The 12,815-nt window shown below is 40.6% G+C and overlaps 1 protein-coding gene across 1 annotated transcript in view; it reads right to left on the bottom strand.

The window, feature by feature from the left end:
• ZSWIM6 (zinc finger SWIM-type containing 6) overlaps positions 1 to 12,815 on the bottom strand; it is a 116,292-nt gene that overhangs the window by 6,836 nt on the left and 96,641 nt on the right. The window contains exons 11-12 of the mRNA XM_077347199.1: positions 2,525 to 2,682; positions 1,968 to 2,131 (exon numbers count right to left, since the gene is read on the bottom strand). Of these exons, the coding sequence (XP_077203314.1) occupies positions 1,968 to 2,131; positions 2,525 to 2,682 (322 nt within the window). The remainder of the gene's footprint in view (positions 1 to 1,967; positions 2,132 to 2,524; positions 2,683 to 12,815) is intronic.

Raw genomic sequence — 12,815 nt, 5'->3', positions numbered from 1 at the left:
CAGGGCAAGCACAAACATGCTGATCTGGATATAATGGCCAACCACGGTTTATTATGGCCCTGGAAACAACCATCTCATAGGATGCAAGAAGAAAGGGAAAGCATGTTCCCGAGAAGTTTAGGAGCTTGTTCAAACCATACCTCAAACATTTTCCTAAGATCTCACAGCAAGAATGAGTTTTGCTCAATGAACTCTTCCTATTTAGTCCTCTTCTCCCACTCTGAACATTCCTTTGATTACCTTCTCATACCCAATGTCCTCTAGCTGCTGAATGTGTATTAAATTCTGTCCAAAAATAGCTGACTTCTGATCTTTTAAAAGTTTCAAGGCAACAAATTTAGGTGGTTTGCATGGACTGCTTCTGCACAGCAATCTGGACTTCCTTGGTAGTCTCTCATCCAAGAACTAATCAGAGGCAACCCTTTTTAGCTTCTGAGATCTTATGAGATCAGGTTCACCAGGACCCCCTAAGACAGATTTCTAGTCAGATCTCTTTAAATCTAATCCTATCTTCATCTTCTAGTAATTCCTTCTATCTACTAGAAAACACATGCAAGCCTCTCATTGACAGCCAGATATGTTCCCCAACAGCCTGAACATCACTGTGATCCAAGGGTTCAAACTGGTATGTCTGAGCATGTTGGACAAATATTCTTCATCATGTAACAAGGTTCACTGTAACCTGCTGCAGTAATTTCTCACAACAAACATCACTAAATTTGGTGAGGAAGAGGATCACTCTACCAAACTAAAAAACCAAGTAAAGCCTTGCAAAGAAAGCTGTAATTAATTTTTTAAAAAATTACCTGTCAATATATATGCATTATATTGTCAGCAATCCTTTGTTCATACATAAATGTTTTATGAATAAGTGACAGAACGTTAAAGTGTGCAGATTCCTAATGCTGCCTCACAGATGATGAATTTAAGGTAGTTGCTATGTTCAAGCTACAAGCCTAGCTAATGCAGGAAAAGGTCACTTAGACTATACACACACCTGACAGCAGCAATTTACAAATTGTGTTTCATTAAACTCCTATTTAACCTTGGTTGTCCTTTTTGCTGCACTAGTCAGGTGGGTGGCTCTGAAGGAGCACCATATATTCCCCTCCCAGTGGAAAGAAGCCTTGCTTTAGTGGTAGAGCAAATTCTTTGTATGCAGGAGCCCCCAATTTGAATCTGTGGCATTGCTGGTTAGAGGACTTCAGGCAGCAGGTCTCGGAAAAGACCTTTTTCTTCTGCCTGGCTCTGACAAGCCAATGCCAGTCAGAATATGAAGCTAGATGGGCCAGCAGCCTGATTTATCGTAAAACAGCTATAGATGGCCATATCTACCCTGAATACATCTCAGACATAATCTCACATATAGCATTGCCTATTCACTAGACAGCGCTCCTTCATGTACTCCTTTAACTCAAAGGTCATTTCAGCAAAATAAGAACATGCATGAAACTGAGTTAAAAAAAAACCCTTGTCACCTCTCTGGGGAACCTGCCTGATTTGGTGTTGGGTCACTGCTTCAAAAAGTTCAGATCTATTTTAATTGATTTAAGAACCACCCTAAGCAAGTATAGATTTCTGTTTAAACTTTGACATTGTGACTGTTGATATATCATGAATGGCAGAGGAAGATCTGGTTATCTTGACTATTTACTTCCAGACTAGGCTGTGAATGGATGACAATCGCCACATAATTCAAATACATTCTGCCAGCTTTCCCATGTGCTTCTTTGCTGCCAAGAGAACAAGAAGTCCATGATACATCCAAGCTTTCTAACTGTGGGAAGCCTTTAAAAAAATACCACCTATGTGTGAAAGCAACACGGCACTCCCTCTCGCCTAGCAGTTAAATGACAAGATAGTCTTTGACCCTCGATATGCTGGAAACATTAAACTAGTTGTGCTCACTGTTATGTCCAAGGATCACCTTGCAGTGCAGGATGGAACTGCTTTAAAGAAAAACATACCTGAAGACCCAGCTCCAGGGACACTTTCAAAAGGGTGATATCCGGCAAGCTGTCCATGAGTGTTGCTATTTTGAATGCATCTTGGGCAAGTTTGAAGATGTGCGATGAGGAGTGAATGTTTTTTTGAATAGATTCTAACACTGTTTCAAGCCTTCGAACATCACCTGAGAGATGAACAAACAAACAAAGAAAAACGCTGCATAAATATTACTGTAATCAGCACTAAGGGTGTGCAATCCATGAGGTTATCAAGAGCCTGCATGCACTGGAAGATTGGCTGAGCCTCAAAAAAATTAAAAACACAGAAAGCACTTCATATATTCCCTCTCTCAATTCATGTGCACATTATATGAACCAAAACAAACCATTACATGCAGGGATTCAAGATGCTCTTCACTTGACCCACGAGATCCATATGGAAGCAAATTTGGGTTTAAATGCTCTTTTGACACAGCCTTACTAACACTTATAACATCTAGATATAGAATAACCTTCCTCCCAAACACACATGTGCAGTCCACTAAAAAGAGTCACCTGCTTAAATTGCCAGTACTTACCTTTGGCTGCTGTTAGCATGGTTGATGCCAGCTCACACTGCTGAGATTCAATGTGACTTAGGGTGAACCAACGGGGATACCGGTTTGGAACCACTGATGCTATGTGATGTGGGCGGGACATGTCTCCTGATGGAGCTGTTGATTCCAATACCAGTAACCTGTGCAATGGGAGGAAAAATCTTACTCATCATCTGATTATAGCCACGAGTAGCGGTCTGACCGTAAAAGAAATGCTGCAATGCAGATCACGGACCTCCACTGAGTTGAGCTCCTTTCCAACTAGTGATAAAGTTTTTCATGCACAATGAGAAACACTGGAAACTGTAAGAGAGGCAAGCCGATATCAAGATCTCCAAGTTTCTCAAGGATCTATGGCAGTGGTTCTCAACCTTCTTAATGCTGCGACCCTTTAATACAGTTCCTCATGTTGCGGTGACCCCCAACCATAAAACTGTGCAAGTGTTCTTTCACGGTAATTAAACTGAAACTGACCAATGATGTTATCCATTTTTCATGACTGTATATAAATTGCTTTTTTCCCAGGGTTTCTCAGTTCAGTTCTGCCTCTTGTCCCACCATGCCGATCTCGCTCTTTTCCACTGCTCCAAATAGACGAATGCTCTATCTCAATCTATCCCACAAGGCTGTTGTGTGGATGGTGCCCCCCCAATCAAGCTACCTGCCTTGCTGCAACCCCTGTGAAAGGGTCATTTGACCCCCACCAAAGGGGTCCCGACCCCCAGGTTGAGAACCACTGATCTATGGGAACAGCACTGAGGTTAATGAAAATATACATCACACTATGACGCAAAGCAAAACTCTGTTTTAACTCCTTCAAAAAGTGGAAGCTAGAGAACAGTTATAAAGAAAGCTGTGATGCCAAGTCATATTTTAATAAAGCAGCAAATATCTCAAATGAGAATTATAGTCCTGATGCACCATTCTTGGATTCTTTTTTTTTTTAATTTCTGTTCTGTAATATGAAAAATGGCATTATTATCCAGGAGGAAAAAGTTTATATATGGCAACATATATTACTACATATAGAAAGACCTTAAGGGCAGCAAATTTTATTGTACCCTCTGATCATTATGGAAAAGTACAACAGTTTTCGAACACCAACTTTCAGCAGAGAATACTTCAATGAGCTGGCAGCTTCTTAGATGCAATTCAGAAAGTTTCAAGATTATCTGTTGCACTTGACCAGAGGCCTCCCCCCAGTGCCTCCAGAAATTATGCAGGTGAACTCTAGAAAGGGTATTTTCTGTGGTGACACCCCATTTACAATATACCCAGAGAGATTTGCCTGGCACCTTCTTGTTTTTAAGGAATCAAGCCAAAATAATTTTACTTATCCCCATCGTTTTAGTTAAGTAGCACTTTTTAGAGTGCTTACGATATTCATATTTGGCTGATCTGTTTTACTGGTTGTGTCAACTGATTTTGTTGGTTTTTCTCATTTCGCAAGCTATAAAAGTTATAAAAGCAACTCATTTACATAAGCTGAGTGAAATATTACCCCAGTGTTACATGACGTTGTTGGAAATGTAATTTGGCTAATGTAGATTTGTTGCATCTTTGTTCCACATACATTGTTATAACTAAATGCAGTGTTAGATTAATCTCAGGTGCCAAGTAATCATAGCAACTACAAAATTAATTGTGGGGCCTAGTATTTTTAGCAAAGATTTTATTGCAACATATCACAGTTATTTTCAGTGAAATTAAAAAGGAGTAGATCTAACCAGTTTTTCTGCTGATGAAAAAGAAGAGAAAGAGGTCTCCCTTGATCACCAAAAATCTTGTTTGAGATCATGGGACTTGCATGGGGAAAAGTCTTCTGTAGTAGGACTGAATAACTGGCTGAATCCAACCCCAAAATTTGCATTAGAGCATCCCCCCCATGTCAAACATAAAGGTGCATAACACAGCTTGGTTAGGTATAAACCTGACACCATTCAGTAGTGGTGGATCAATTCAATTGTTTTCTATACAGGCTCCAATATTCAATCAACAGGGGCTTTACAGGCAATAATGACATTGGGGGAAAATTAGGCTAAAGTTAGATCATTTGTAGCTTTTGTTCTGGTGTTGACAACCAGGGTCACTCTTCTGTATATACTGCAACAGTTCCCATCACTGTTTTAATAAAATTATGAGAAAATGTGAAGAGGTTAGGGTTAGGTTTTGTGGTGGCGATAATTAGAAAGTGCTATTAAAATATGAAAGCCAGAAGAATGAAAAATGAGACAGGCTTCTAGGGCCAAATGGTCAAGGTCTGAATCAGGCCCATGTAAGCTCCTCCACGCTACTCCAAATGCCTTCCACTGAACTGTTTATTAACATTAGTAGATCTACTGCCAACTAAGCACAAAAACAAACAGGCTGTTAAAATGGACAAGAGATAGATAAACACATTAATCCAGTAAGCAAGCTTAGGCTGATGAGCTAACTCCAGCAGTAAGTATTTAAATTTATTGACAAATCCACCCAATTAGGGTCTAGTCTCCTCAGACAGAGCCCATATATAATACCATATTTCAAACACTGCCAAGTGCATCTGCTTGAAATAAGACAACTTAAAAAAAATTAAGCCCTTTTTTATAAATGCGAAGTTACCAAGTACAATTTAACACACATTGGCTTTCAAAACTAATATTTCATTCATGTTGCAGCTGTGTCCCTTTCAGAACTAATTTCAGCAAGAAGACCTGTCTTAAAGCCCTTACTTTAAATGTATCTGTAATAAAAATCTCAGCGTTTAGGACAAGAATGAAATATTAAAAAACACATTTCAAAAGGAGCAGGGAAAATATTTCAGTAAGTAATACTAGGGTCAAAGGTTAGCTTTTGATTGTTGTGTAATGGCAACCTGGTCATAGCTATCCACCTTGCATCTCTATAGCCCATTATGCACGGCCGCCAAAACGGTGATTTCGGGTCACATGGAAAACGCAGAGGGGGAAGACGCAAAGCACACCGGTTATGCACGGGACGGGGCACAACGGCGGCAAAACCCAGAGTAACTGATTATGCACGCGGCGATCCTGGCGCCGCTTCTGGTTGCGCCCCGGTCACCCGGAAGCTGCGCTTTCTTCTGCGTTTCGCTAACGCGGCTTTTTTGGCAGCATGCACCGAAGCTGCGGCCAGTTGCAGCCGGCACCGTGCGTTATCCATGATTTTAGTCGCCGCCATTCCACCCCGAATGTGCGTTATTCCTCCCGTGCATAATGGGTCTATGAGAAAGCTGGACCATAACGATGTATGAAGAGGTTGGTAGGGATTAGGTTGTATGGGAACTAATGTTGACATTTGATCATTAAAATACAAAGCTTAGGGCTAAACAATGAATCTGCTTCCTAGACATCTGGGTTGGCTCCCAGGGCCAAAGAAAAAATTGCCAAGGACTGCACTAATGCAATGAGAAAGCCTCCTTCTAATATATAATTGTGGGTTTTGTTTTGTTTTTGTTTTAGGATTACTAGAAAAGGTTATAGTAATTTGGGTTGAATGTGTCAGCAACAACAACTAAGACAATATAGGCAAAGTAATAGAAAAGCAGAGCAAAGCTATATATGAATGGATGCATAAGGCTACATATGTTGGAAGAGAGAAAATAGAGTAGCACTGGATGTATGCAAGAAGGATATGTGTATATTTGATTTATGTTGGAGAAAAGCAAGTTTTAGGATCAAAACCATTAACTTGTATGTTGACTACAACGTGAAAGTGTTTGTGAGCCTTACCAATGAAACATTCCTTTCTTCAATGGCAGTTTACAGACTGTACATTTCTGATTTTTTTTTTTAAAGCATGTATGGGACCCAAGTTGTCTCCCTTCAATCTGGTCACTTCTGGCAAGTAACAACTGCACTGGGGTGACGCTTTGCAGCTAAGTGGGAGAGAGCGGCAACAGCTTTCCCCTCAAGGAAGCCACTGTGGGATGCTAGCCCTAGAGCTGCCAGGTTCGTGAAGCTGTAGAAGCCAGGTGAACGGAGCACTTCACAGGTAAGCATTCCTGGAAATGTTGTCTGCAATGCTGCATGGCTTGCCTGTTTTGAAGCCAGAGAAAAGCACCGCAGCCAATATGCATTATTCAGAACACATAGGCATGTTTCCCTCATGTTCCCCACCTAGTAGCCATTACTGTCTACCAGGTGGTGAATACCTGGGGGGGGTCCCCCCCAAAGCGCTTCCCAACAGCAAATTTAGAAAAGCACTAAAGCACTCTCCTATGACATAAGTTTTTGTTTTGAATAAGTGAAATGTTTATCTGTGCACACACTTTCAAGAATGTTTTTATCAAATGGAAATAATTTTGCCACCAATTCATATGCCGTAATGGATTAATGATACATTATTAGACAGTTCAGTGATTTTGAAGTGATAGCCTTAAACTTGATATCCAAACATGCTAGGAGTTACCTATTGAGACTGTATCTGAGTGTTTCTGTCCAAATAATAATCTTTTGCTTACTACAGAATTTATTTTCTACTTTCAACCTTTAATTTGTTATCCCTCCCAGATGTCAAAACTTAAAGCACATGTGCTGAGGTAGCGTAGGCACGGCAGCTTTTTAACACTCAAGCATTAGCTCTATTTGCATTTCTTAAAATAAAAAACATGATATTTATACTTTTGAATTCTAAAAATATGACCAAGAGCAGTTTTATATGCTGTTATAAATGATGCATTTTAAGCTTTTAGATCGGGGGGGAGGAGTTTGTTTGAATTAAAAGTACTGAATATGTCACCTCCTCCCCCCTTCCTCAAGAAGAAAAACCTGAGACTTCCTCCAGTGTTGCTTCAAAGTGTCCCCACATTTTAAATCTGATTGCCTATAGTTAATATGCCGGCACTTTCAAAGGAAAAGTGACAGCATAACCCAAAACACTGCTATGCAATGCTAATCTGGAGGGGTGTGTGTCCAGAGATGCTTGTACGTATATTCTTACACATGTCCAGACATTCAAGGTTTTGGGAACTGGACCAAACGCTGTCCAGAGAGATTCCCCAGATTTCAGAAGCTGCTTCCCAAGGATACTGCAGGCAAAGGAGAAGTATGGAGAACAGGGGAGAAGGAAGGTCTGGCATTTAATAAATGTATAGAATTAGTTACTTGCAAAATTATCCCACACAGGAACATGAACACGAGTGAGGACCTACACAGAGTGAAAGGTGTGGGTTGGAAAAGCCATAGCAGCTGTAACAAAAATAGTTGACAACCCAACTGACAAGCTACCAAGTTTTTTCTCTCTCCTCCTACAGACCTATTATTAGAAGGGACTACACTGTAATCTTCTTGAATGAGAATAGAGTGTGTGTGTGGTGGGGGTGCATATGTGCATGCGTGCGTGTGCGTACACTGAACTAACTCCTTACCATGATGATTAGTAGCAGCCTCAACCTTCAAAAGGTCAAAGCACTAGGGAAAGACAGCTGGGAAAGGATGCTAACAAGCAGAAGTCCACCAGAAATGAGAATGCTTGCAGCCACAAGGATTCCGGATGCACCGTACTGAGCCCCAGAAAACGATCATCAGAAGGCTAGAAGGCCTTCAACAAAAAGATCTTCGGCCACACAAGAGTCCAAACAGCAGCAAAATCTGCCAACAATTTCGAGGATCTGTCTTCTTTAGGAATACACTGAAGGAAGAATGACTGGGTCAGTGAACAAGTTGACAGTTAAGATCCCCTCAGAGGGAACGAAGTTTAAATTGTTGACTTCCATGCCTTGTTTCCAAGGCAGTGGGGAACTCAAGAGGAAAATAGCCTTGAGGTTTAAGGATCCTCTGCCGATCTCAGACAGGTTTGGGGCCCTAACAATCAGATTTCTGGGAGACAGGCTACTTTTCTGAAGAGCTGAGACACTGCCTATTAACTCAGTTGTGCTAGCTGCTCAAAATTGACCAGATTGTTTTCATAGGCCCAGTGACGATTGGCACTGACGCATTTGCTCTATAATGTAAACAGCTCAGGCTAGTTACTGTTCTGATATTTCAGTTCTCGCTTTAATTCTAGCTCAAACCCATGAAGTTATTTTGGAATTCGTATGTTTGCTTTTTATAAGATCAACTTTTGTAACTGTTCATTCCGCAAAAGTGGTCCTTTCCTTTTGAACCCTGATGTGACAGAGCAGGATTTAATTGGAAGGGGGGGGGGGGATTCCTGCAGTAGTGTACTTTGCAAAGAAGGCCCACATTTGAGATATACACCCAAGGAACACTTGCCACTGTCACCCAGTTGTTATAAACATGCTTTTGTTGATATTATAATTTCCATTCCTGTCTTCAATGGAGTAATACACATGACTTAAGACAGTAAGTGGCAGTTTTCGTTTATAAATATTTAACAAATACCTTCAAGACGTGAAACTGGATTAAAATTAAGAGTACTGCACGAAAGGTGGCATTCTATTTGCAACACTAACACATCAAAAGAACCATGCCAACAGCAACTTTGGGAAAACAGTTAAGCCTTCACTTCACAAGGATTAGGAAGATTCCAGTTTCCTTTCATGCACAGTCAAAGTGTTTATGTAAGCTATTTAAGTATCTACTTTATAATTCACCTTTTTCACCAAGAATGAAGGTGGATTACACAAAACAATGTAATAAGAATGCAATAAAAACATACAGTAAGTAAAACTAGGGAGCAAAACAAGAGAACAATGGGACTAAACAGCCTTACACAATATAACTCTGCATCACACAGAAATCATGCAACAGAGCTGAACTGCAAACTTGGAAAACATGCAAAGCAATGAAAGTTGCCTTAGTTTCACAGATACCTTATTCATAACATTCAAAGACAACAAAAAATCTTTGGGTCACAGAAACTTTATGGCTTATTAAGCTACAAGTCAATCATCAGTAGTGATAACCTGTACAGTTACAGTTAAGTGGATAGACGTTCTTATATTAGCTCTCTTTGCATCTCTTGTCCTGAATTTTTGATGAAATCTGGCTTTTTAGTTGGAAAAGGATGCTGATTCCCAGAGCAGGGAACAAGACAGATTCAAGTGGGTCGCCGTGTTGGTCTGAAGCAGCAGAACAAATTTAGGGTCCCATGGGATCTTTCAGACCGACAAAGTTTTATTCAAGATAGGAGCTTTCATGTGCACACACACTTCCTCAGGTGCAATGTCAGTAAGGAACAATTCTTCCAAGCCATGTGTTTGCACAGTTGAGCAACAAGGACTGCTATATGCTGTGCGAGCCCACTCCTGATGCTATCTCATGCACACAAAAACAGCATGCTTTCAGTACAGGTGATAGTGATAAAGGTTAATCTCTGGAAGCGGCCACCTAAGACATATTTACGGAAACCAACCCTCCCCTTCCCAAATCAAAACACTGAGCACAGGATACCTGAGCTGAGGGCTTAGATTAGTACCATCTTGCAGCTGGTTTGATCTCTTGGGGAACCCATAATTTTTTTCAGTTTGGTTGGGGAGGGGGGGATCTTGAAAAAGCCTGAAAGCCAATCAAGATGGCAATTCCAACTTTTACCAAGCACTTAAGCACAGCTGGCCTCTTCTTATGTTTTAAGACCTAACTGGTCTATTCAACTGCAGACTTTTAACATAAGATGTGCCACTTGAAGTTATTTCTAGTGTCCCTGCTTCTTACCGGTTCCAAAACAAGCCCTCAGTGAACAGGTAGCTCAGTTACTACACACGGTAATGAAAATATAACCAACAAAAACAAGTAGACTGAAATGTTCTCAAGGTTCAGAGATATGTGGCAATCTTTCCCGTATTAGGTTTCTGAGATGGTGGCTGAGTATTTCTACTGGTTGGAGGCAAGTCTTCAGGGAACTGTGTAATTCTTTATTGTTCCTCGGATACAAAATTTATGCCCAATACAAAGACCTGCAAATGATACACATAATTTGCTTTATTTTCCTAACTGGTCAGGTTGCAGAATTTCAGTGTTTGGTCACAGAATTTGGACATTTGAGTACAAGTACATACAATCTTGAGGACGCCATGTACAAGTCTGAATTTTAGCAGTCATATTACAGGCTGCATGTATTATTTTGAGTGGTGGTTCTCAATTTCTTGGACAGCACAAATGGCTGAAACTATACCCTTGATTTTTTATGAGTACAGACTAACAAGTGAGGAACTGAAGCCCTATATGTTGACAGATAAATGCTGAAGCAGACTAAGGATGAAACTCATCATCCCTTTCATAATGAAAGTAAGAAGTTACTTAAGAAGATTTCAGTGTAGTAACTACATGGCAATTCTCAGTGGCTTCATGGATTTTTGTGGTTCATTTTCAGGAGTCTGACATGTATCAGTAGCCTGTACTGAATCTTACCAAACTTTCAAGTATATCTGAGATAGTTTAGTACTTCTTTACTTATGTCATTTATTTTTAAGAGTCTTTGACTCCAGTTTATTATGGTTTTTTATATATTGTACTTAAAAATGAAAAGGATTTGTCTGCATTGCCTGATCAAATATTTGCACTTAATAGGCTCCTAAGGGTTCCTTTACAACATGCAAGCTGTACTAGTTGTGCTAACAGCTGTCTAAGGAGTTAGCTTGTAGACTCAACACTCCTTCGGGGCATGCCCATCTCCCTACTATCACAAGCTATGGGGACCTAAGAGCTGATGTAATGGCATGACACACCTCAATTCTAATTTTCTATCTGGATATGCCCAAGGCTGGTGGTTAAGGAAGAACATAAGAACAACCTTACTGGATTAAACTGGAGGTCCACTTAGTTCAGCATCTCTGCTTCACACAGTGGCCAGTCAGTTCCTCTGGATGTCCAACAGGACATACAGGCTAAGATCTTCCCTTGATGTTCCCTCCTGGCACTGAGATTTGGAGGTTTACTAACTCGGAATATGGAGGTTCCCTTTAGTGACCAGAGCTAGAAAACACTGATATACCTATCCTCCATGAACCTGTTGAATATAAAGCTGTCTATACCTATGACCATCATAGAATCATAGAGTTGGAAGGGGCCATACAGGCCATCTAGTCCAATCCCCTGCTCAACGCAGGATCAGCCCAAAGCATCCTAAAACATCCAAGAAAAGTGTGTATCCAACCTTTGCTTGAAGACTGCCAGTGAGGGGGAGTTCACCACCTCCTTAGGCAGCCTATTCCACTGCTGAACTACTCTGTGAAAAAAATCACTTCATCCTCTGGCAGCAAATTCTACATTTTATTCAGGCACTATGTAAAGAATTATTTCCTGGACTGGATCACATGACAGCACTGAAAAATTCTCCTTCTCCACCCCACAAATCCAAGGGTTATACCATTCTAAGCCTGCAGACTTTAATGAATTCATAAGGTTATAGTTCTGGGATTCACCATGAAAAAGGAGAGAAACTGCAAACTGTCTCAGAGTCTCCTCCGAAGAACCACAATGAGAAAAGCAGCTTACATGATAGCAGCATATACTTGAAAGGAGGTCTACCAAGGCAGATCTTTCTCAACCATGATTACAATATATGTGCTTCAAGTTGGCCACTGTAGTAAAGCACATCAAATATGCATTCAAAAAGACAAATGTCAGGTCTATTTTTTGATTTTCATTCTAACTTAAAGAAAAAGAAAAGCACACAGCTAAAATATTGAACTGCCTTGGGCAGAAGGCTGAAATATTTTCTTTTAACTCCTCTATTAATAAAGCCTGAGCTAGAATTTGGAGAATTTAGAGAAGACTATTTAAACACGTGCGTTACCGTAACCTTAACTGCAGCACAAGTACAAAAGCCTCTAGCTTGGATCCAAGCCTCTCCTTTCAAAAGACTGGAATGGTTCTGCCATTGGCACCAATTCCCCCTTCCTGCTGCAGCACTCCATCATATCCCTGAAGGTCCTCAGAAGCAGCTGTTGAGTGTGCAACAGGGAGGCAGGAAAGCCACATGCCGTGAAGCTCTGCTTCTGTTTATACCCTACTTTAGCCAGACTGGCTTTCCACACAACTAACAATTCAGGTCCACAGCAGTAAGTAACTCATACAGCAGTTGACAATGAATTAATCCTCAAATCCACTTGCTTATTGTTAAAAAGGGTGACCGACACACTGTTGGATCCAAGCCATCAATCAAGCCAGTCTGCAACTTGTATGTGTTAAGTACCATCAAGTCACTTCTGACTTATGGTGACCTGATCAGTGGAGATCCTCCAAAATCTCCTATCATTAAAAGCCTTGCTCATATCTTGCACAATAGCCATGGCTTCCTTGATTGAGTCACTCCATTTCATGTTGGGGGGGGGGGGTCCCTGTTTTACTAGCATTATTGTCTTTATTGTTTT

Source organism: Paroedura picta, chromosome 7 (assembly GCF_049243985.1).
Source record: "Paroedura picta isolate Pp20150507F chromosome 7, Ppicta_v3.0, whole genome shotgun sequence".
In the NCBI taxonomy this organism is placed as follows: domain Eukaryota; kingdom Metazoa; phylum Chordata; class Lepidosauria; order Squamata; family Gekkonidae; genus Paroedura; species Paroedura picta.
The sequence above is the reverse complement of the archived record's forward strand: the minus strand, read 5'-3'. Positions and strand labels throughout refer to the sequence as shown.